The sequence below is a fragment of the Euphorbia lathyris genome, chromosome 3, assembly GCF_963576675.1.
Source record: "Euphorbia lathyris chromosome 3, ddEupLath1.1, whole genome shotgun sequence".
NCBI lineage: Eukaryota > Viridiplantae > Streptophyta > Magnoliopsida > Malpighiales > Euphorbiaceae > Euphorbia > Euphorbia lathyris.
Genome location: NC_088912.1, coordinates 43,287,922 through 43,312,120, shown reverse-complemented (window position 1 = coordinate 43,312,120; position 24,199 = coordinate 43,287,922). Strand labels below are relative to the sequence as shown.

General features: G+C 35.0%; 2 protein-coding genes across 4 annotated transcripts; both read left to right on the top strand.

The window, feature by feature from the left end:
* Positions 1-248: 248 nt before the first annotated feature.
* Positions 249-6,622, top strand: LOC136222208 (zinc finger protein GIS2-like). Of its 3 annotated transcripts, XM_066009759.1 has the most exons (5): positions 256-406; positions 893-955; positions 2,441-2,655; positions 3,239-3,334; positions 5,766-6,622. In XM_066009759.1, the coding sequence occupies exons 3-5, from the start codon at positions 2,531-2,533 to the stop codon at positions 6,292-6,294; spliced, it is 750 nt and encodes a 249-aa protein (XP_065865831.1). In that variant the 5' UTR covers positions 256-406; positions 893-955; positions 2,441-2,530; the 3' UTR covers positions 6,295-6,622. The 3 variants fall into 3 exon arrangements, with proteins under 3 accessions (XP_065865832.1, XP_065865830.1, XP_065865831.1); XM_066009760.1 differs by lacking the exon at positions 893-955 and having other exon boundaries at positions 249-406; positions 3,242-3,334; XM_066009758.1 differs by lacking the exon at positions 893-955 and having other exon boundaries at positions 249-406.
* Positions 6,623-8,249: 1,627 nt separating this feature from the next.
* Positions 8,250-9,564, top strand: LOC136222642 (mitogen-activated protein kinase kinase kinase 3-like). Its single transcript, XM_066010380.1, has 7 exons — positions 8,250-8,526; positions 8,638-8,681; positions 8,842-8,907; positions 8,986-9,110; positions 9,164-9,212; positions 9,306-9,383; positions 9,478-9,564. Exons 1-7 carry the CDS (start codon positions 8,250-8,252, stop codon positions 9,562-9,564), a joined length of 726 nt encoding a protein of 241 aa, XP_065866452.1.
* Positions 9,565-24,199: the final 14,635 nt, after the last annotated feature.

Sequence of the window (24,199 nt, the reverse complement as noted above, 5' to 3'; positions counted from 1 at the left end):
AATCCCAATTCATAAATTTTAAATTCTAAAAATTATATCCTACCCCCCTAATTTATAAAACCTAGTTCAAATTTGAATTTTTATGTAAATTTATTTATTTATTTATTTTTGAGTAATTTCCACTTTCTTTTTTTATGGGCTCTGGTCCAAAAATTATAAACTCTGTGACATAGTTTGGCCGTAGCAGTGAAAAGCCCAAAACAGATCCACATCTATCTTACTTACATCTCCTATAATTGGAGTCGACCATAACCGTGCTCACGCTTTCCCGCAAACGCCTGTTGCTAAAGTGCACTGGAAACATCTCCCGTCAGAAAATTTGCCTGTTTGTGGTCCGTGCTACCTCTTCTTTCATTATCTCTATTGTTGTCCCCCCTCGGCACTGTTACCGGCTAGCTACAGTTAGGTTCGTCATTTCCTTTTCTTTTCTTGTCTTTTCCAAGTTAGGGTTAATGATAATTGCTTGCGGGTTCGGGGTGATTAGGATTTCATGTGTTAATTGCTGTTTTGTTTTTATTTTTTGCAACTGCATTTAAAATGGAGAGATATCATGTTGCTTGTATTTGTTGGGTTGGTGTTTGTGGTCGTGGCTTTTTCAGAGATTTGGGAATGGTATAGAAGATTAGAATTATCTGTTGGTACGTTTTGATGGTGCCTCTTTTTGATGATTTTCCAAGGATAAAAAACAAGAATGAGAGTGCTTATTCTATATATATATATCTGGATTTGACTGCTAGAGGTTTTGTTCCTCGATTTTTTTTTTTTGCTATTTATTTGTTACTCAGCCCTTTTTTTAATCTTCTTAGAATCCAAACTTTATATTCTCAATTTATGCTTTATAATATAAATTCATTTGTGTGAAACTTTGTGGCCCTCATTCCCACTGAATTAGGTGATCCTTGGGAAGCTTTTCTTCTCAAATATCATAATTTGAAGTCCTATAATCTTATTGAAGGTCAGCTTTCCTGATTTAATGGGTTATTTTTGTTTGCGTGATGTCTTCTCTGGGATAATTTTGCTGTAAGATTGACATGATGATTTATTACTGGGAGAGCAAAAGTAGAATATTTTGATAATGTGGTAATTATTTTTTTTTCTTTTTTCCCTTAGGGTGTATCCGTTCTATATGTATTGGGAAAATTCAAAGATGACCACACCTCTTATTGTTCAACATTAATTAATGGAAAACAGGTCGAAAGAAGTTGTTAATTATCCAAAATGTAAGTGTGAGGCAAGAGACAATGGTGGAGGTAATAAATTATAGACTTTAGGCAAAACACTTTTACCCCATGAACTCTACTTGAAGTTTTAATTGGATTACCCATACTCTTTTTCTTTATAATAAAATACTGTAGTTAAGCCCTTTTATTTTTAATTTGATTGTGTTCTTTTTGAATAGTGCTTGCGTGAGTGAAATTTTAACCTCTAGCATAGTTAACAACTTATTAGAATTAGGATAAAAATAAAATGCATTATTAAAGTGTGGATTGAGTCTCTGTACATTTTCCTTTTTACAATTTTAGTTAGAACAAAAACATCACTCCAACTCACTTTAGCAGTTAAAAGGACTTAATCTAACGAAAAATGAATAATGATGTAAGGCCCTCAATTGGACAAAGTAGAAGTGCTGACATGCTTAATGATCTATGCAAATTTTAGGGTCTTGATAGTGGGCTTTTTCCAAAATAATATTTTTTCATATTTGATCATTTCAGCGATGGATGTGATTTTTTTTTTCACAATCTCCATCCGCACATAGTTTGATATTTCAGTTTTTCTTTGGGATGTCAAAAGCCATACCTAGGTTCTTTTTCTGCATCTCCCAGGACAAATCTGAACTGTTTATGTAATGTTTGGTTTGGCACCTTACTGGTATGAATTAATAGTCAAGAACTGTGGGGGAAATTTGAACATATGTCTAGAAATATTTGTTGACTCTTATGTAGTGGCTGGCTTGCTATTTTCTTATACTCCTCTCTTTTATGTCATTATATGATTTTTTTTGAGTTCTTTTAACTATATTGACGTCTTTCTGTATCAAATGAACCTCTCTTGGTGTTTCATTAAATCCTTTGAAATGTGCCTATATGAGCCTATTATCTTCCGTTTCTTCTTTTGATTATTGCAGTCCAAGTGGCTGGTTAAGAAGATGGAGTTTGTGTCCAGTAATTTGTATTTCTTCAAGCTGATGTGTAGTGGGGTGAATGATTGTTTAGGGAGGCCTTATTTTTCATGTTAAGGATGTGGGTGAGGAATTGGGTCATGAAGTTCGTGGTGCTGAGTACTTTCACTGATGTAATAGATCTTGGATGGAATTGTTGCTCAAATTTTAATGTTGTTTGCTATTGGGGTTTGGTGTTATTGTTTTGAAGATAAGGGGTACGGGTTTGAGCTAATGGAATAATGGATGATCATGAGTATGTGGTTGTAATGTGGACAGGCAGGAGGCAGCGGCTGTTGTGGTTTTGGTGGTGGTGTGGTGTGGTGTTTTTTCCCGTGAAGGTAGTTGTAAACAAGATTGTTTTTGATCATGAGTTCAGTGAGCAGGAGCCAGAGCAGGAGCAGAAGTAGGAGCCCAATGGATCGAAAAATCCGCTCTGACCGCTTTTCATATCGCGGTGCACCTTACAGAAGGGAGTCACGTCGGGGTTTCAGGTTTTCTGTGATTTTTTGATAACAGAGCATCCTTTCTTTCTTAGAGGAGTCTTACAATGTGCTTTTAGAGATTTTTGTTGTGTTTGTTAATTCTGCTTTGTGTCGGGTAAAATTCCATGATTAAATGATTAGGGATATTCATCTTTACCTTAAAAGAATTGGTTGTTTTCTAATTCCATGATTGAATGATTCTTTCTTAGAGGAGTCTCCTGATGCGCTTTCAGAGATTTTTGTTGTGTTTGTTAATTTTCCTCTGCGGCGGGTAAAATTCATCGATTAAATGATTAGGGTTATTCGTCTTTTCCTTAAAATTGGACCTTGACAATCGTTTACTACTTCTAGATTAAACATTTTTGCACATTTATTTAGGTTTTCTGTAATAGCTCTTACACACAGCATGTAATGTAAGGGTAGTCAAGTAGGTTCACAATTTTTTTGTTAAAGCATCAGTTTTGGAGTATTGCTGGCAATATGTGATGCTGTTGAAATGCTGGCAAAATATGCTTAATATCTGAATTGGGCTGCAGTCTTGAAGCTCCTGCTTGGTTTCTGCTTAGTATTGAGTTTTGTTCCTTCTTCTCAGCAGCCAAAACAATCTGTGCAAGAACTGCAAACGGCCTGGACACTTTGCTAGAGAGTGCCCCAATGTGGCAATATGTCATAATTGCGGTCTTCCCGGGTATGTAATTTGTCATGCATTTAATGTTATTTGAAATATGCATGTTCATAATTACCTGCCCATTTGCATATTCAGCACACCTATGTTCATTCACTAAACAAAATTCTCAGGTGTGGGCTCATTAGTTTATTTTGCAGCTTTCAAAATTATCTATATCTCCGCGAAGTTGAAAAAACCAGCACTCGTAGAATACCCTGCAATTGTCAAATACAAAGCAAACCCAACAAAAATAATTTGTGAATATTGTAGAGCTTTTGATTTTTACAGTCATTTTGCACTATCAAACATGCAAATCAAACTTTCTCTTTTCTACGACCTGGGTAGTAATATAAAAAGGTCTAGTTCTTTTCTGCCTATTTAAGTAATAATATATTTATATTACCATCTATTCTATTTATATATGAGTGTCTAGTTATGTTATATGTATCAGCATTATCTTTTGGTATTATTTTCAAATTGATATAATTGCCTCTGAGTTTGTTACACATTTCCAACAAATGCCTGGAACTTCTCATAAATAGATGAAACCTTCAAAGCTTGATGTGATATAGCAAAATGTATCCAACCTTGTAGTTTATAGTCAATTGGAATATAAATTGGACCAAGAAAAGCTGAAAGCTATAAATCAAGGTTTTCAAACTAAGCTCAGCTTTCGAACCACTGAAGGTTGATAGAGTTCAAAATGAGGTCAAATTGTAATGATCCTATTGATAATAATAAATTAGTAACATAAAAGTTATTATAATATATCGTATTATATTCTTTTGATAAAATAAAGCATATCATAAGTAATTTAACATTTTATTGTTCTGTTCTCTACTTTATAAATTGTAAATATACTGTAGAGGCTTTTGGTTTAATTATTTATAGATTATACATATTTTTATAGGTTTTTTTGTCTTTATTATTTATTATTTTTTGGAATAGTTTATTGATTTTTCATGTATATATTTATTTTTCAAAATAAAAAAATCAAAGGTAAATGTTGTTGTCGTGTGACCAAGAGGTCACGGGTTCGAGTCTTAGGAGCGGCCTCTTGCCAAATAAATTGGCAGCGGAAGGCTTGCTCCCAGTACACCCTTGTGGTGGGACCCCCTTTCCGGACCCTCGCTCAGCGGGGACGCGTAGTGCACCGGGCCGTCCTTTTTTTATGTCTAATGTTTCGTAATAAAAAATAAAATCTTGCAAAACAAAAAATGTGTATATGCATGATATCTAGTTGAAAAAATGTTTCTGTGTGGTAAGTAAAAAGTATAAACTCATTAACTGAAGCGATTTAGAGTTTGGTTCCTCCATCCAGCTATTCTCAAATAAACTCAAATTGAATGCAATGGTGAATTATGGCCGGATTTGACTTGTCTGCTGGTCGGTCAGCCAGTTTGTTTGGTCTTCATTCCTATTATATATAATCATTAATTTCATGCCTGATTGGAGCAGCCTAGGCTTTCATTCTGGGTTCAACTGGTTCAACTGGTCAGTCAGGTTCAGGATTTAAAACCACGCTGTAAAGAGCCAGTTTTAGTTCCAACATTCGCAATAGGCATTATGCTGGAACAAAAGTTCATTTACTGATGCTTGGATATGTCAAAAAGCCATCAAACAATTACTCGAGCACTATAGATTGTTGTTAAGAAAGTCACTTTACTATTACAAAGGACAACGTATGAGTATGATTTCTTTCTTAAAAATAGCTAACATTACCTTTCTCCCCAATTGATCAGTTTGCTGCATTACCTTCATTGCATAAGGTATCTCAGGGAATTTTCAGAACTTCCATTTGCTTCCTTACACATTAAGAGCATATTTGTGGTTTTTGCATGCACTCCCTTCTGTCTCGTGCCACTTCTCTACACAGGACACGAACACAACCCATATTTGAGAAAAGATATTTGTTTAAGAAGAGGCATAGTTGAAGCAAGAAAATGTTTGCATGGTTGCTGCCTGAGAAACCCATTGGCTTCTCTACTGATGATTGACAGACTGGAACTGCTCCGCACAAATAGTCCAAGAGAATAGTTGGAGTGGAGGTCATGCAATGCAAGAAAGCATTTGTTGAAGAAACTTGATCACGCTAGGCTATCCCATCCCATTTTATAATTATAGATGACCAAGTGGTGATTTGTTTTATTGGCGTTTTACAGAGATGTCACTTTTCTAGTTAGCATGAGTTATAACTTTTCTAACTTTTATATTGACATAATTCTTTTTTTTTATTTTTTAATGTTACTCTCATGTCATGAAAGATGGTGGAAGGATTTTTGCTTGATATACATAGAGGACATGAATATTTTGGCATGCTTGTAGAGTTCGAATATTTCATATACCTTTACATTTTTCATTGTTGGTTTTGTACTGCAAGCATGCTACAGGTATTGAATTAGCACTATGCTGTTTGTTCGGAACTTGAACATGTCCAAAAATTATGTGGCAGGCATATTGCTTCAGAATGCACCACAAAATCATTGTGCTGGAACTGTAGGGAACCTGGGCACATGGCCAGCCACTGTCCGAACGAGGGCATCTGTCACACCTGTGGCAAGGGTGGACATCGCGCGAAGGAATGCACTGCTCAACCAATGCCTCCCGGTGACTTGAGGTTGTGCAACAACTGTTATAAACAAGGCCATATTGCAGCTGATTGTACAAATGACAAGGCATGTAACAACTGCAGGAAAACAGGTCACCTGGCACGTGACTGTCAAAATGAACCTATCTGCAACTTGTGCAATGTGGCTGGGCATGTGGCCAGACAATGCCCAAAAGGCAATGTGCTCGGAGATCGTCGCAGCAGTGGCTACCAGCAGGACATTGTATGCAGAAACTGTCACCAGTATGGGCACATGAGTAGGGATTGTATGGGCCCATTGATGATTTGTCACAACTGTGGGGGGCGAGGACACCGAGCTGTTGAGTGTCCTTCTGGAAGAATGGTGGATCGATATCCTCGGAGGTTCTACTGAGGAACATGAGATGGAATATCCTTGTGGATGAATGATGTACTGCATCCGCGGGTAGCAGTATATGGTTTAGTTTAAATTGGAATGGAGAAGTAGGTTTTAGTTTTAATTTTAGAAGCTCTATCTGGTAAGGAATCAATAAGATTCAATGGAGCATTTATTTCTCAATAGGACAATAATAATTTAGATGGTTTCGATTTGGGTGTAGGGGTTGTGTTTAAAATAAACGATACAAGAAGCAGGGTGCTGTCAAAGTTATGTGTTTGGTAACATTGTTTATTCTTAGATCCATTTTTTTGTGAAATGTCAATCAATGTGGACGTTAAATTAACAGTTTTGTGATAGGATTTCTATTTCATAGGTTACAGATTAACTTATTCTATATATTGTTCTTATCTAGTCTGTTAAAAAATTGTGTCAAGTTAGGATAATTTTGCAATTATAATCTTACCGTCTGCATTTGTGTTGAAATTTCAATGATTTTAATAGGTAAAAATATTGCTTTAAGCCTACCCGATATTAGTAATGTAGGCCAAAATAGGGACATGTTCTATTTTGGAATGAATTTAATGATGACGCTGACATTATTAGGATTGGTTTGGAAGGAAGAATTCTGGTATTATAAGATAAATTTCTCCATTTCAGAGTCAAAATGTTTTGCAGCCATTAATTTTAATACATTTTCTCTAAATGGCAATGGTATGAAAACAGAATCCGGTTGGAAGGTAAAATTCGAACCTGAACTACCAAATATCATTATACACATTTTACCAACAAGCTAGCTTAAATTGGATATATTTTGTAAATGTTAAGCTTAAATTCATATCATTTTTGTAAATGTTAAGCCTATATTGGTGCTATTTTGTACGTAAGGCCTAAATTAATACTTTCTACAAACCTTAGGCCTATTTTGGTACCTTATGCGACGTGTCGCTGAGTTGGCAGACTTAACGGATGATGTATTACGTTTTGTTGTAAACGTTAAGCCTAAATTGATATTATTTTTGTAAACGTTAAACCTATATTGGTGCTATTTTGAACGTGAAGCCTAAATTGGTACTTCTCAAAAACCTTAAGGGTTGTTGTTGGAGAATTTTTTAATTTTTTGATTATTGAATTCTAAGTTATGCACTTGTTTCTGCAGCAACCATGACAGACGAAAATTCTAATGATGGGAAGGAGGTGACGGAAGTAAGGTCTTGAACTTAAGACGGCTGATTATATTTCAAGTCTTAAATAAATACCCAAATATTCTAGTGTGTATATTTTGATTAAGTGATCTGAGGTGGGTGACTATCACGGGGAACCGAGGTACATACATTAAATCACACAAGAAACATGTGTAGTGCAGAACATTCACCCTCCAACACGCTCTAAGCAATTTTTATGAGAAACATCAATAAGTTAAAATAGTTGAAATTGAAATTATAGAAGGATAAAATTGGACTTCTGATGTTGTATATCATTAGATTGACATCAATAATTCTAAAGTTTTCAGTTCGGGTTGTGGTGGAAATGCCATGTGAACTATTTTCCAATCATATCTCATGAGAGTATTGTTATTCAAGTTTTACAATTCTTGATTCTAGTCATAAATTATGATTCCCTATCCTATCAGTTTGAATCTATGGGGAGTATATCAAATGTACCCAAATTGCGACCAAAGTGAGCAATTTCGGTGCCAATTTGAATGACTTAATGAGAATCGACTCATTTGATCAATCCTTTTTCTTATTGGAGATGTAAAATTGAACCTTAATTCTACTTACTATAAAAGAGTTTCTGACCCCTCCTTAGTTGTCATTCTTCTACCTTTTTCTTATGTAAGTTGCTGTTGTTTGCTATGGTGGTTGAGTTATAAATTTTACTCGGCTATGTATTATCACCTATTAATTTAACTCTATCTTCTGTTTATTATGTCATTGTTTTATTAAGCGGGATTTCTTCTTAATATGCAGATGCAAGATCTCTTTGGATCGGTTCCCCCATCCCTAGTGTTTAAATCCACTTCTGGAGATGATGGACGGTTTGGAGGTTTTGTTGTCGGCTCTAGCATTCGCAAATCGCCAATGGGTTTATTTTCTAAGCCTCCAACACTGCCAGCTCTTCCTCCTAGTAAAAAGGATGATACTCCCCTAATCCGGTGGCGAAAGGGAGAGTTGATTGGGTACGATGCGTTTGGTAAGGTTTATATGGGGATGAATCTTGATTCTGGAGAGCTTCTTACTGTTAAACATGTTTAGTGATTATTGCTATGAGAAAGGCTTCATGTTATGTATTTACGTATATGATTTATGTAGATTTTCCGTTGAACATGCATTAATTTTGTTTCGTTTTATTTTCTATATGTTTTGATTGCTATAAATAGTGCTTCGAAAGAGAGAACGAAGGTATGGATTGAATTTTGAATCACTTTCTGGTTTGGTTAATGGTTAATTTGGTGCTAAAACTAAAACTTTTAACTCATAAAAAATGCGCTACTCTCGGTTTTAAGTTTGAGAAGCTAAATAGCCGTTTTCTATTTTACTTACCTCTTTGTATTTGGAATAGGCTCAAATAAGGGAGCTTGGAGAAGAAGTAAAAGTTATTAGGAATCTTTCACATCAAAACATTGTTGTGAGTATGAATTCTGTGTTGCTAGTGATTATGGTTGAGTATTGTTGAAGTATTAACCTTTCCCCCTTTGCTTGCTAGAAATATTTGGCAACTGCTAGAGAAGACGACTCTTCAAACGTTCTATTGGAACTTGTTCCTGGTGGGTCCATATCATCACTCCTGGAGAAATTTGGATCCTTCCCTGAGTCAGTAAGTGAAAGTTAATTCTGAATTTTTTGAAACTCTGAATTTTTTTGAATGAAATTATTTGAAAGACCGCATTAGAATACCTACATAAGAATGGAATCATGCACATGGACATCAAGGTATTGCTTTGTTTTAGTAAGCTCTTTATATTTAAGAAATTATCGTTCTCCCGTTCTCTCTTTTCAAATTTGTAAGTGCTTGTTTCTTTGTAGGGGGCAAACATTCTTGTTTATAATAAGGGATACATTAAACTTGCTGATTTTGGAGTATCCAAGAAATTAGTAGAGAAGGTATCCATATCGTTTTTTTTCATTCAAAGGTTTTGTATTCTCCGGGTTCTTTTGGTGGGTTTCCCTCATTATTGAGGTTGTTATGTTTCTACAGGCTACTATAAATGGTGCAAAGTCACTGAAGGGTACTCCATACTGGATGACTCCCGAAGTTATTCTCGAGACATGGCATAGTTTGTAAGTGCATTTTTTTAGTTCTATTACGATTGAATATCAGATAAACAAATGTTAGTTTATAGTTGGAGTGGGCATGGTCCGATCCGGTCCAAAAATCGAACCGAACCAAATAAGACCGAACCAAACAACTTCATTTTTTTGTGAACCGTACTAAATTTTAATTCCGTTTGGTTCCAAACCGAAATATTTTGTTTTGGTCCGGTTTGGTTCATGTTTGGACCGAACAAGAATCCTGTAAATAATTATTTGTCACTTTTTTTTATAAATAATTATGTTTAATAGAAAATTCTTTTGTGATACCCATTAAACACATATGAGCTAGAGAATTAAAAAAAATTACAAATGCATTTGCAATAAATAAAATTAGCTTTTCAATTTGCTATCCTATAAAATCAATTAAGTGTTAAAACTTCCATACTTGTTATGAATAGATGATTCTTGAGAACAAAGTTAATGTGGAAATTATTTGGAGGGTCAAATGAAAGCATTAACCTTTTCTATTTATGCCTACACATTCGAGAGGCAGAGCCAGAGGGAGCGGGGAAGGTCAGCCGACCCTTCGGCTCCGCCAGAAAACCCCATTAAGGGGTTTTCCTCTCTGGTTCTGCCAGGGGCCACCATAGCTGGAGCCCCTCTCCAACTCTCCAACCATGACGTATTGTATAAGATGGGGAGAATTGAGGTTGTGACAGTGAATAGAAGGAGAAGATTGAAATTAGTCATCTCTGGTTTCTGTTATTTTTTTTAGAAATATGGAAAGACAAAAAATTAAATGTCAATAAGAAACTATATTGAAAAACTAAATGATAATATATATATATATATATATTAAAAATATTAATACCTTCAAGCAACTTCCTACCGGCCTCTAAGAGCATCTCCAATAGAGGGTGCCCAAAAGAGTGCCAGCTGATGTGGCATCAGGTTTGACAACTTTTAAAAGGTGCCCACTATTGAAGTGATTGTGGGTGCCAAGGAAAGTTGCCAATTTTTGGCAACCTCTTGGCAACCTTATTTAATAATTTTTTAATATACTTTCCTAGAAATAATAAATCTGGAACATTTTATTTATAATAAAATAATAATTTGTAGGATTATAGTGGCAACTTTTCAAGCAACCTCTATTGGAGCATTTTTTAAGTAAAAGTTGTCAAAAATGATGTGGATGAAAGAGACAATAAAATACTATATTTTAGTAAGTTTTGCCACTCTTTTAGGCACCTATATTGGAGATGCTCTAATATAATGTGTGCTTTCTACAATTTGAATTAATTAATAAAATATTACATTCATTATTAAAATTTTAAATTGTTTAATATTTATTTTAATTTATTTAATGTATACTTTAACGGGGCGTTTGGTATTCTATTGGGATATGGATAGGGATAAAAATTGGGATAAGGATAAGGATAAATGGTTGGGATAGGGATAAAAATTAGTCGAGAATTATTATTCAATGTTTGATATGTGGGATAAGGATGAGGATAAAATAATATATTTTACTATTTAAACCTTATTTAAACTACATAACATTAATTTGAGGGATAAGATGGACTTTTCCATCCTATTAAAATCGCAGGAGCTTATCCCACCTCCTTATACCACCCCCCTCCTGGGTATAGGATTTGAGGGATAAGAAGCTTATCCCTCATCCGTCTAACTCTTCTATCTCCCAAACAAACACGGGATAACTTATCTCGTGTTTTTTTTTATCCCTATCCCATCTCCTATATCCCTTCTAACAAACACCCCGTAAGGATTACTTTGGTTTGAAACTTATATTTTAAGAAGGGTTAAGGTGCAAAAATACCCCTAACGTTTTGGGTCAGGAGCAATTTTACCCCTAACGTCTAAAATGGTGCAATTTTACCCCTAACGTTTGTAGCCAAGAGAAATTTTACCCCTAACATTGATAAATTGGGTCAATTTCAGAAATAATTCATCAAACTGTCTGCTCGGTCATGAATCTTATTATCTACACTTCACACGTGCGTCATTTTATCAGTAACAAATCATAAATATATGTTGGGATGTGAAAAAATAATAAAAAAATATACTGTCTTTTGTACGAATTTGGATAAAAAAAATTCAAAAAATTCACCGAATTTATAAATGTTAATCTCCAATTCTATTATTAAATTACAAAAGACATGAAATCATTTTTTTAGAATGAATTGATATGCAATTGGTGCAAAATAATGAACAAAAATATATGTGTTTTATAATAGTGTCTGAAATTGACCCAAATTACCAACGTTAGGGGTAAAATTGCTCTTGGCTACAAATGTTAGGGGTAAAATTGCACCATTTTAGACGTTAGGGGTAAAATTGCTCCTGACCCAAAACGTTAGGGGTATTTTTGCACCTTAACCCTTTTAAGTGTTGAATGTATAGTTTGATATAGAGAGGATTATGGAGATAGAGAGAGATAATTAATAACGCAGTTAATGGTTTGAATCACCTTAGTGATTATGGCTCAGAGGCCTTGTATTTATAGTGAGCCAATAGTAGTTTGTATAGGAATACAATACACAAGTATAATCGTATTAGAACTCTACCTAGCTAGGGTTATAGACAAATTGAAACTCTAACTGGATAAGAATCTATTTACAGAGATAATAGGAACATTATCTCTAACACCCCCCCTCAAGCTGATGGCGGGCACGAACAAAGAGGCGAGAGCGTAGCATCGTGAAGCGAGCCGGAGCTAGCGGCTTGGTGAGTATGTCTGCCACCTGATCATCAGTGGGAATAAATCTGACACTGAGAAAACCTCTGTGAACTTGTTCACGAACAAAATGATAATCTAGCTCAATGTGCTTCGTACGGGCATGGAACACTGGATTTGAGGTGAGATAAATTGCTCCAACATTATCACACCATAGCTGAACCGGGGTGGGTAAGGGAAATCCGAGATCCGAGAGAAGAGATTTGAACCATAGGAGTTCTGTTGTGGCATTTGCCACTGCCTTGTATTCACTTTCTGTTGAGGATCTGGCTATTATGGGTTGCTTGCGGGTCTGCCACGATACAATGCTGGATCCAAGGTAAACACAGAAGGCTCCCGTGGATCATCGATCATCAGGACACCCTCCCCAATCACTATCTGAGTAACAATGGATGTGCTGTATTGGTTTGATGGACATGACTATGCCAAAGTCTGATGTGCCCTGAATATAGCGTAAGACCCTCTTAACTCCTTTCCAGTGCTCATCAGTTGGACAGTGTAGAAACTGACATAATTTATTAACTGTAAATGCAATGTCAGGACGAGTGAATGTTAAGTATTGAAGTGCCCCCACAATGCTTCTATATTCATCTCCAGAGGTTAAGCTGGTGCCTAGCTCCTTTGAAAGTGTTGGCGTGGTGGCCATGGGCTTTAGTGTGGGCTTGGAGTCAATCATCTTCACTCTGTCTAGGATGTCAGCCACATACTTGCCTGACACATGTGAATGCCATCCTTCTCATATCTGATCTCAATTCCAAGAAAGTATTCTGCCTTGCCAAGATTGCGAATGGGAAACTCATGTTCGATGGCTGCAATAGTGTTGGTGATGTGTGCAGGGTGGTTACCTGTTATGAGTATATCATCAACATAGCACAGAATGTAAGTCTTTTCAGTGTCGGTGCGTCTGATGAACATAGAGTTGTCAGCCTGTGACATTTTGTACCCAAGGGAGAGGAGGAATGTTCGAAGGCGAGTGAACCATTCTCGCGGTGCTTGCTTTAATCCATAAAGACTCTTTTTGAGAAGACAGACATGATCTGGTCGGTCGCTATCCCGAAAACCCTGCGGTTGTTCCATATATATTGTCTCTGATAAGTTTCCATGAAGAAATGCATTAGAGACATACAGTTGATTGATGAACCAGTTGTTTGCTGCTGTAATGGCAAATACAGACCTAATGGTTGTAGCTTTGATTACTGGACTGAATGTTTCTTTGTAGTCAATCCCAGCTTTTTGAGTGAATCCCCGTGCCACTAAGCGGGCTTTGTGACGATCAATGGTTCCATCAGACTTCTTCTTTGTACGAAAGAGCCACCTAGAGGTGATGACATGCTGATCATGTGGTCTTGGTACAAGTTGCCATGTGCCATTGTCCAGAAGAGCTTGAATCTCTTCAGACATTGCTGTACGCCATTCTGATTGTTTGTTGGCTTTACTGAAGCATGTGGGATCCACTGTGCCATTTGGATGTGTGGCTAAAAGTCCCTCAAACCTTCCTCTTGACTGAAGAGACGACTATCGAAGTTGCATATAATGTTGTCGTGGACCAATCAGCGGTGCATTGCGAGGTCTGGGCCTTTCAGCTGGAATAGGAGCTTGTGGTGCAGTTTCAGGAGGAGGAGAATCTGTTTGTGGCATGATGTTCTCTTCATGAGGTACTGCATTCTGTATTTCCGGTGTGGTGATGTTCACAGCATCAACTGGTGTGCTAGGATCATTCTGAGGAACAGGTGTTGATGCAGCAGTGACCACTGGCGACAGACATTGAGGTGGAGCTAAAGGAGCAGTGTTTGTGGCTTCGGAGTCAGGGGAGTAATTGGGGTTCCAGGATGAGGTCCAGAGTGGACAGGTGTGATGGGTTGGGAGCATGGAACCAAGTTAGAGGTAGATACTATAGGATTGGGATTAGAGAAATTACCTGGATACGGGCCGCGTAGAGATGGTAGTTGACACGATATGCTTACCCCCGAGTTGCTAGATGAAGGTGATGATGCAGTGACTGTTGATGCAGGAAATACTTCTTCATTGTGCTGCACAAATTTGCAGATGTATATGCGTCCGGTGGCATATTCAAGACATATATCCCCAGAATGATTTTCTGATGGACCAAGGTAGACACATAACTTGGAGCGAAAATCAAATTTGTGCTGATTGTATGGACGAAGAAGAGGATAGATACCACTGCCAAAAATGCGTAAGGCCTTATAGGCAGGCTGTTTCTTGTAGAACAAGAAATAGGGTGAGTTGTTGTTTAGGATTTTGGTGGGTAAGTAGTTGATTAGCCTAATGCTGTGTATCATGGCATAGTTCCAGAATTTTAAAGGTAAAGATGCATTGGCTAGCAAAGTAAGGCAGGTATCAACGACATGTCTAATTTTTCTCTCAGCTATACCGTTTTGTGCATGAGTGTGAGGGCATGCAATTTTGTGTATAATGCCATGTCGTTTGAAAAAAGGTTGTAGTTTTTGAAACTCTCCCCCAAGATCAGAGTAAATATTCTTAACCCTTGCACTATACTGATTAGAGATCATGGCATAAAAATCACAGAAGGTTGAAAAAACATCACTCTTATTCTTTAAACAGAAAACCCATCCAAATCTAGTGAATTCATCAATGATTATTAAAAAATAACGGTGGCCAAGATAAGAAACAACTGGAGCTGGCCCCCAAACATCCAGATGTAAGTTCTCAAAAGTAAATGTGCTAGAGCGACTAATAGAGGGTAAAGAGCTTCTAGCAAGCTTGCCTAATGGACAAAAAGAACAATTGCTAACTGGTTTTGAAGAGGATAGATTGTTTCCTTTGAGAACTGAGCTGACTGTCTGATTCTGACAATGTCCAAGCCGTGCATGCCACCTTTCAAAAGACACCTTCTCTCCAACTAGCGCCTCCTTCAGGGTGGGTGTAAGCACATAAAGCCCATCTTTACTCGGGCCCCGTAACAGGATTTCCCCAGTTGTTTGGTCCTTCACAAGAAAATGGTTAGGCCAAAATTCAAAGAAACATGAGTTGTCATGGGTAAATTTTTGAACATATAATAAAGATTTTGTAAGCTTGGGAACAAGTAGGGCATCATTAATTTTCAAATTATTGATATTTGAATTTTCAAAGTGAGAAATTTGCAAACATTGACCATTGCCAAACTGAACTGTATCATATCCTGGATATGGCTGCATTTGATGAAGTTGAGTCGGATTTGCCGTCATGTGATTGGTTGCTCCTGTGTCTGGATACCACGGCTGATTAGGACCTATGAATGGATTTGGTGGTTGTTGCCATGCCATGTGCGCTTGTGGTCCAGGATTGTATTGTGCTCTTGAATTGTTCTTTGGTCTTTTGCACTTGTCAGCCTAGTGGCTTGGATCACCAGAATTGTAGCACTTGCCACTTCTTCTCTTCTTTGGATTCTGCTTCTTTGAGTGATTTGTTTCCATGGTGGATACATTGGCCTCCCGATGTGCTGATACACCCTCGGGCTGAAGCAGAGTTATCTTTCTGGTTGATTGAATCATGCCCTCAACTATCTTCAAGTTGTGCAAAATCTCTTGATAGTTGATGTTTGTACCGCGCTGAGTTACAAGATTCTGGACAGTGGAGCGATACTCTTCTGCTAAACCTTTGTAAAGAACTGACGGTAATAGATGTCGAGGATAAGGATTCCCTGAGGCAGCTAGATCATCAAGGATGGACTTCACTTTTTGCATATACGCAGTGACAGACATTCCCCCTTGCTCAAGCTCATGCAGTTCGACTCCCATCTGAAACTGCTTGCTGCCTGTAATAAGCCCGTAGGCATCCTCTAAGGCTAGCCAAATATCATGTGAGTATTTGAGATATGCAATCTCAGAAAACACCTCTTCGGTGATTGAATTTAGGAGCAAAGTCCTAACCACATTTTCTACATCATCCCATTGAATAAAAGATGGATTTATGATTAAATCCGTAGCTGATGTCACAAAACCTGTTCTAGGAATAAATTTGGGTGGAGGTGGTGTTGAACTAAGAATGTGAGGAAGAAGATGATAGGTTTGAAGGGTAGATTCCATGGACATTCTCCATGCTTTGTAGTTGTTCGGGGTTAATTTGATGTTAATGTTGATATTTGTGGGTGGTTGTCTTGGTTGTTCAACATGAGTGGGGATAGGTTCTGGATGGACAGGATTGTTTGTATTATGAGGGATGGATGAGGAAATAAAATTATGTCTAACATTGTTTGACGGTGCATCAACAGTGTTGTGAAACGAATTTGAGAAGAAAGATGGTGAGGGATCATGGGATAATTGAGTATTGTAACAAAATGGTGAAGTCTGAGATTCAGAAATAACCCGATGTGTGTTACTGGCTTCAGCCGCCTGATATGCTGCTAGGGCAGCAAGAACTGATGGAGAAAATAGGGTTGGAGGAGTCGAGGATTGTTGAGTCCGTGAAGGCGGAACAGCCGCCTGATATGCCGCAATGGCGGCTAGCACCACAGCGTCTGCGTCGGACGTTGTCGGTGGTGGTAGCTTTGCGTTTTACACAGGAGCCGCGGAAGGGAGATGGCTCGCGGGTTGGACAGGAGCCGCTGTTGCCGTTGGGCGCGCAGACGGCACGTGGGCGGTAGCCGCTTGGAACGCGAGAAGCGCAGCTTCCACTTCCGGGGGCAGCGAGGTCGCCGCGGCTGTTGCGGTTGGATTTTTCGCAACCTGCGCAGACGAACCCGCAGCCACAATCGTCGGAGGTGCCGTAGTGGGCGCACGGGCGATGGCCGCTTGGAACGCGTGAAGCGCAGCTTGCACTTCTGGAGGCAGCGAGGTCGCCGCGCCTATTGCGGTTGGATTTTGCGCAACCTGCGCAGACGAACCTGCAGCCACAGTCGTCGGAGGTGCCGTAGTGGGCGCACGGGCGCTGGCCGCCAGGTACGCATGGAGTGCGGCGCGGACGTCCGAATGAAAGAAGTCGCCCACCGTCTTCTCTTGCGGTGGAACTGTTTTGGCAGGTTTGGCGGCGGTGGCTAGGAACTCAGATTCTTCGGTGACGAATGGTGAGGTGAACCGCCATCCTGACGATGCAAACGAGCCTCCGAGGGCATCGTCCGTGTTCTGAGCAGCCGCGGAAGCTGAAGCCGCATTCGGTGTGATGGTGACGGCAGCCACGCCGACGGCGGCGGCTGCGGCGGCGGAAGCAGCGGCATTTGCGGCGGTGGTGGCGGCGACGAAAGCTTTGTATTGAGAATAGGTTGGGGATTGGGGATGATCAGAGGATTCAGAAGATGCGGAAGTTGATACTACTGATACCATGTTGAATGTATAGTTTGATATAGAGAGGATTATGGAGATAGAGAGAGATAATTAATAACACAGTTAATGGTTTGAATCACCTTAGTGATTATGGCTCAGAGGCTTTGTATTTATAGTGAGCCAATAGTAGTTTGTATAGGAATACAATACACAAGTATAATCGTATTAGAATTCTACCTAGCTAGGGTTATAGACAAATTGAAACTCTAACTGGATAAGAATCTATTTACAGAGATAATAGGAACATTATCTCTAACATTAAGAACTACTAATATTTTGTTTATAAAGTGATTTTTTTGTTATTTATTTATAAATTTTTGTTCAACCATTTAATTAATGTTTCTAGTAGTTTGTATTTTATTAATTAAATTGATTTACATATAATAAACAAAAAAAAAAACTATAGTTAAATTCGTATATCTCACAATTAATTGTTGCACTACCATTTTGTGTAAAAAAATGTCTACCATTTACTATCAATTTATGTGAAATTTATATTTTATTTTTAATGTGTATATTTTTTTTTTTTTTGGTAGAAATTTTTAATGTGTATATGCTATTTAATCCTTTCTCTATATATGGTGGAGCCCCCTGAATATTTTGGTCGGGCTCCACCACTGACCTAAACATTAATTTGAACAAGGTAGCTTTCGCCTATGGTGTTATCCAATAAGTCAGAACTTGTTATGATTTCCACCGTTGGATGACATTTGCACTGTAACATTAAAGATCAAAATTTGAATAATGGTTTTGGTTGAGTGAAACAATAATCTTATAAAAAAATAATACTAATAGTAAACCGGTTTCGGTTTATTTCGGTTTTAAACCAAACCAAAAACCACTGAAAAATAAGAACCGAAGCAAACCTAATTACAATTTGGTTTTGATTTGGTTCGGTTTTTTCGGTTTTTGGTTTTTGATTTGGTTTTGCTCACCCCTAAATAATGACACTAATAAAAAAGTTGTTTTATCAATAATTTATTGAACTGTTTTATCAATCACGAATCTTGTAATCCGCAATTCACATGTGTGTCATTTTATCAATTATGAGTAATAAATCACAAACACATAAATAGATGTGAAAAAAATAAAAAAATTATACTGTATTTTGTATGAGTTGGACAAAAAAATTGAAATATTTCGTCGAATTTAAAAATATTAATCTCTAATTTTATTACTAAGTCACAAAAATATTAAATCTTTTTATTTTTAGAATTAACTGTAAAATAAACAACAAAATATCTATATTTGGATGTCTACGTCTAAAATGACTCAACTTACTAACATTAGGAATAAAATTACTCTGATTGCCAACTTACCAATATTAAATTTGTTTTATATGTAGGTGGGTTTGAGCTGAGTTCGAGAATTAATCTCAAAGGCCGAGTCCGCATGAAAGTTAAATGGATTAGGCTGAATTGGGCTAAAGTCTTAGTGACAAGCCCACTAGGCCCAGGGCAGCCCACCTGATGAAAGATAACTTTTTAGAGAGATGCTGAATGTGAATTATTCTCATTTTTCTTTTTCTCTTTTAAATTATAATTTATTCGATTGATTGATTTGAGATCTTGTGAGTGAAATTGGGAATTTATTATCTAATCTCACTTTTTCTTTTCTTTTAACCAAACAATTAATGACGTTGTTTTGCCTTAGTTAGGCATCAAAGTTAGCCCAGCCAAAAGCTTAGATCGGACTGGGAATGTAAATGGTACCCGTGGATAGTGTTAATTTCAAACATTTATTTGTATTCGTCTTATTATTGTAACGGTTATACTTTTTTATATCTTATACCCGTTCTATTTAAGTTACGGATATCTGTGGGTACTTTTACTCGTTAAGAATCAATACATAAAATAAAAAAATATTATAAATTTAAGGTAAAAAACATAATTAAACTCCTGAACTTTACATATTTTAAAGATCAAGCCCCTGATCAATTTTTTTTATATATATGGAGCCCTTAATATTGATTTTGTTATGGATTTGACTGTTATTTAACTTTTCTGTCAAGTTTAGGAGATGAGAAGATCGATTTGGCGATTCTAATGTTGGAAATCACAAAATGGGAGAGGAGAAAATCGAGTTTTAGTTTTTAATTTTTATCTCTCATTGTCGATAAATTCTTATTTTTATTTGTCCATGTCAACAAGCCGAATCGCCCTAACGATATATGCAGTCTAAAATCGACAAAAAAGTTAAATAAGGGTTTAATCCATAATAGAATCAATGATCAATGGCTCAGTGTGGAAAAATAAATGATCAGAGGCTTAATCCTTAAAACAGCCAAAGTTCAAGGACTTAATTATGCTTTTAGCCTAAATTTAACAAAGTATAAATTTAATAAATCATCTATCTAAAAATTGAACAGATTAAACCTTAATCAATAAAAAATAAAGTAGCTTAATAGTATCACTTAATGGTTGAAGAAAAAAGGTTGGGGTTTGAATCTCACGTATTACATCTAAAAAACAATAAAAAAATTTAATATATAAAATAACTATAACAGGTACCAGGTACCATCTGAGTATTCTCATACCCGTTGCAGGTGATTATTTTGATTTCATAACCGTCTCATACATTTTTATACAGAGCACAAGTAGTCAAATTAGGGTCAGGTAATACCGGGTACCCGCTAGTACATTACTCGTTATCATCCCTAGACTTGACAACTTCCAACTCATTTATTGCAAATTCAAATCTAGTTCACTACGAAATGATTTTTGCATATGTAATTTGATATTCTGCTCACTCTCTAACCTTTAACGTTCTCACCCTCTAATAAAACTTGAAATTGAATTTTTTTTTTGTTAATGAAAAGCCATTTTTTCATCAATTAGACTTAAAATTACCTCAATCGGTAAATAATAGGGTTAAAAATGCATTATTTTCTACCTAAAAATTAAATCTACTATCATCTAATAACCACAAAACTAAATTGTAATATTATTCCGTTTTTTAGTGCAAAGATAGCAATTCTAAACTCTCGTCAGAGGCGGAGGGCCGGAGGCATGAGAGAATTTTGTTGCAGGAGGTGCATCACACTTCCGAGCCGTGTCTATCAGTTTTTTTCCCAAATCAGTCTCACTTATGATATGAGAGCCAAAATTCCAACAATGTTGTAGATGAGTTAGCTAAAAAGAAAAAAAGAAAAGAAAAAAGTCAAAACTTCCTTTGATAAAAAAGAAAAAAAGAATTTAATTAACAATATGAATATAAAAACTAAAAAGAAAAGAAAAAGAAAGATAATTGCACTTTGCACCTCTTACACTCCTCCGTATATAGAAAAGTCAATAAAAATAAAATAAAAGTAAAGTAGGATATTTTAAGTGATTGCCACTAGTTATGTAAACAAAATTGGATAAATTACACATATGACCACTAAATTTTAAAATGTAACATAAAAAATATTTAATTTTAAATTTTATTATATTTGTGATTATTATACTTCAATTAACATTTTAAAATGACATTGACAGTATCAAAATAAAAGATTTCAAGAATTAATAATATTTTTAAGCAATTTTAATTTATAAAACTTATCGTTTTAAAATTATTTAGGTGATGTTTGGTTAGGAAAGAGAAAGTGGATTTTAAAAAGAGAAAAATAAAAGATATATTTTCATAGAAAATATCTTTATAAATAATTTAAATATTTTTATTTTGAAACCGTTAAGGAGTTAGTTAAATTTTAATAGCTACTATAATAATAAAATATATAAAATTTAATAGTTTTTATATTACATTTTAAAATTTGGTTGAATTCATTTATTATGGTTGTAATTTACCCAAATAAAAATGCAATTAGAGAAGTTAATTAATTGTGACAATGAAAGAAAAGTCAATTTCTATGAGCCACATAAGGTGGATACTAATTGCTAAGATTCCACTTGCACTTCAATTCAAAATAAAATTAATTTTTTTTTTGCTTTTTAGCACGTGATGATGATATAGTTAATCACTCATGTATTGGATAAAATTAGAGGTTTACACTATTTAAAGGTTTTGATTCTACTAATTGTATTTGGTGAAAACATATTTAAAAAAGTTTATTGCGTAGTGTCTAAGAGCATCTCTAATAAAATGACACGATTCTTTAAATTGTCAAATTTAGTTAACTATTTAGAGAGTGGCCACTCCAACAAGGTGGCATGGTTCTCTAAAATAAATAGCTAGCCATTTTCACTAGCTGAATTCAGCTAGTCTTTTTGTCTGGCTATTTCTATTTTTTATTCATTATTTCTTTTTGCTCTTTGTATCTTTTTTCTACTTTTTCTTTTTTTTCCCCTTAAATTTAATCACTTTTAATGGTAAAATAATCAAATAGAGAGTGAAATACTAACATGGTTGGAGCAAAACATAAATTTGGCTAACTAAATTTGGCTAAACTAATATTTTATATTATTTTAGAGAGTCAAATAACTAGTTTAGTGAGAGATGCTCTAAGAAGCCAATTCTGAAAAAACTGATCTTAATAGTATTTTCAATTAGTTTATTGTTCCATCTCTTTTGAAGGACATTTTTACCTATAATTACTACCCTTTAATCCAAATAACGGCTTTACCATTTTTTTTATTTGTCTTTTTACACAAACAACTATTAACAATCAACTAAATTTTACCGAACAAGTTTACACAATTAGTTAGTTAAATCAGCTAAAAAAGAAAAGGTAATCAGCTAACTAACAACTAACAGTTATTTGTCAAACAGAGCCAATATCAAGATATAGACCAAATTTTGCCCTCACGTTTCAAAGAAAATGCATATATAAAGTAAGATCAATTTTAGTCATATGGAAAGTTGGAAATATTTAACTATCGTTTCAAACTTTTTAAATATTAATTATGTCTATAATATATAGTATATTACCAACAAAATTACAAACTATTAAAATACTAAAAACGAAATCTGCTACATATAAGTTAATTACAATTTTTTTTCTTGTCAAACTGTCTAAAATATTTATTGTGTTATTAATACAAAAAAACCAATAAAAATATTGTATGAAATTACTTTAATTTATTAATAAACTCGTTTTAAATGTCCGATGTGATAGTTAAATAACAGTCAAACTTTATACTCTCTCTGTTCCATAATATTTGTCTTTTAAGGTTGGGACACAAGAATTAAGAAATGTAATTAATGTTAACTAAAAGACTTTGTTACCCTTATATTAATTGCATCCATTAATTAATTTTGTATCTATTCTTAAAATAAAAAGTCAACTTAAATATGGGTATACTTGGTAAAACATCAATTAATGTGCATTGAATGAATCAAAACGTCAAACATTATGGAACAAAAAAAATTCTCTAGAACGACAAATATTATGGAACGGAGGGAGTATTATTTTATGTGTCCATAGGAAAAAAAAGAGTTAATATTAATGAGAATTGAGAAGTGATGTTGACCTTGACTTGGTGACTTCTTTACTTGGATATATACATATGGATGAGAGAATTAAGGGGCCTCCACTTCACTAAAATATCCTAAAATTTATATGAACAATATCCTAAAATTCCAACTTAAAATCTATATCAAAACTCGCATTATATGTTCATAATTATCTTTTTTCCTATGATAACAACATTTTAATTATATAATTCCAAAACACAATACCTTATATAATGGTGTCTTTTATGGTTACTTTGTTTTTAATAAAGTAAAAGTTACTCTGTTTTTTTCATCATTGGATAATGGTGGACTTTAACAAAGTAAGTTCATCAAATGGTGGTAAAAACAAAGTAAGACTTACTTTGTCCAAAACAAAATAAGTATAGCTTCCACCTATAATCTATATATAATATAAAACAGTAACGATAGAACTGAGCTGTCACTTCCTCCTTTTTTAGTAATAAAAAATTTAATATATTAATTTTAATTTTATTATATATATTTATCTATAAAAAGATTATTTTATCCGTACTATATCTAAGAGTTCTACAGAATTTAAATTAATCCCTAAAATCTCTCTAATTCTCTACACATCTATCTATATATAATATAAAACAGTAACGATGGAACTGAAGTGTCACTTCCTCCTTTTTTAGTGATAAAAAATTTAATATATTAATTTTAATTTTATTATGTATATTTATCTATAAAAAGATTATTTTATCCCATATATCTAAGAGTACTACAGAATTTAAATTAATCCCTAAAATCTCTCTAATTCTCTACATATCTATATATAATATAAAACAGTAACGATGGAACTGAGGTGTCACTTTCTCCTTTTTTACTGATAAAAAATATAATATAATATAATATATTAGTTTTTATTTTATTATTATATTTATCTATAAAAATATTATTTAAAGTAAATGTGAAAATGAAATAATAATATTTAATTTATATAACACATTTATGTCATTAATTGTAATTATTAGATTGTATTTTTATTAATATTTATGTATTAAGATGAATTCGTGCATCGCACGGGCCAAAAACTAGTTATGTTAAACATATATAACGTGAATTTATATTTATTTATTAAAAGTCATAACAGGGACAAGTTTCATGGTATGATGTTAGGAGAGATGGATCTATCCAATATTAATCGGGCCTTCTTTCCTTGTTTGGGACAAATTTCATGCAAGAAAAATAAATTGATTTTTCTTATTAGACTTCAATTT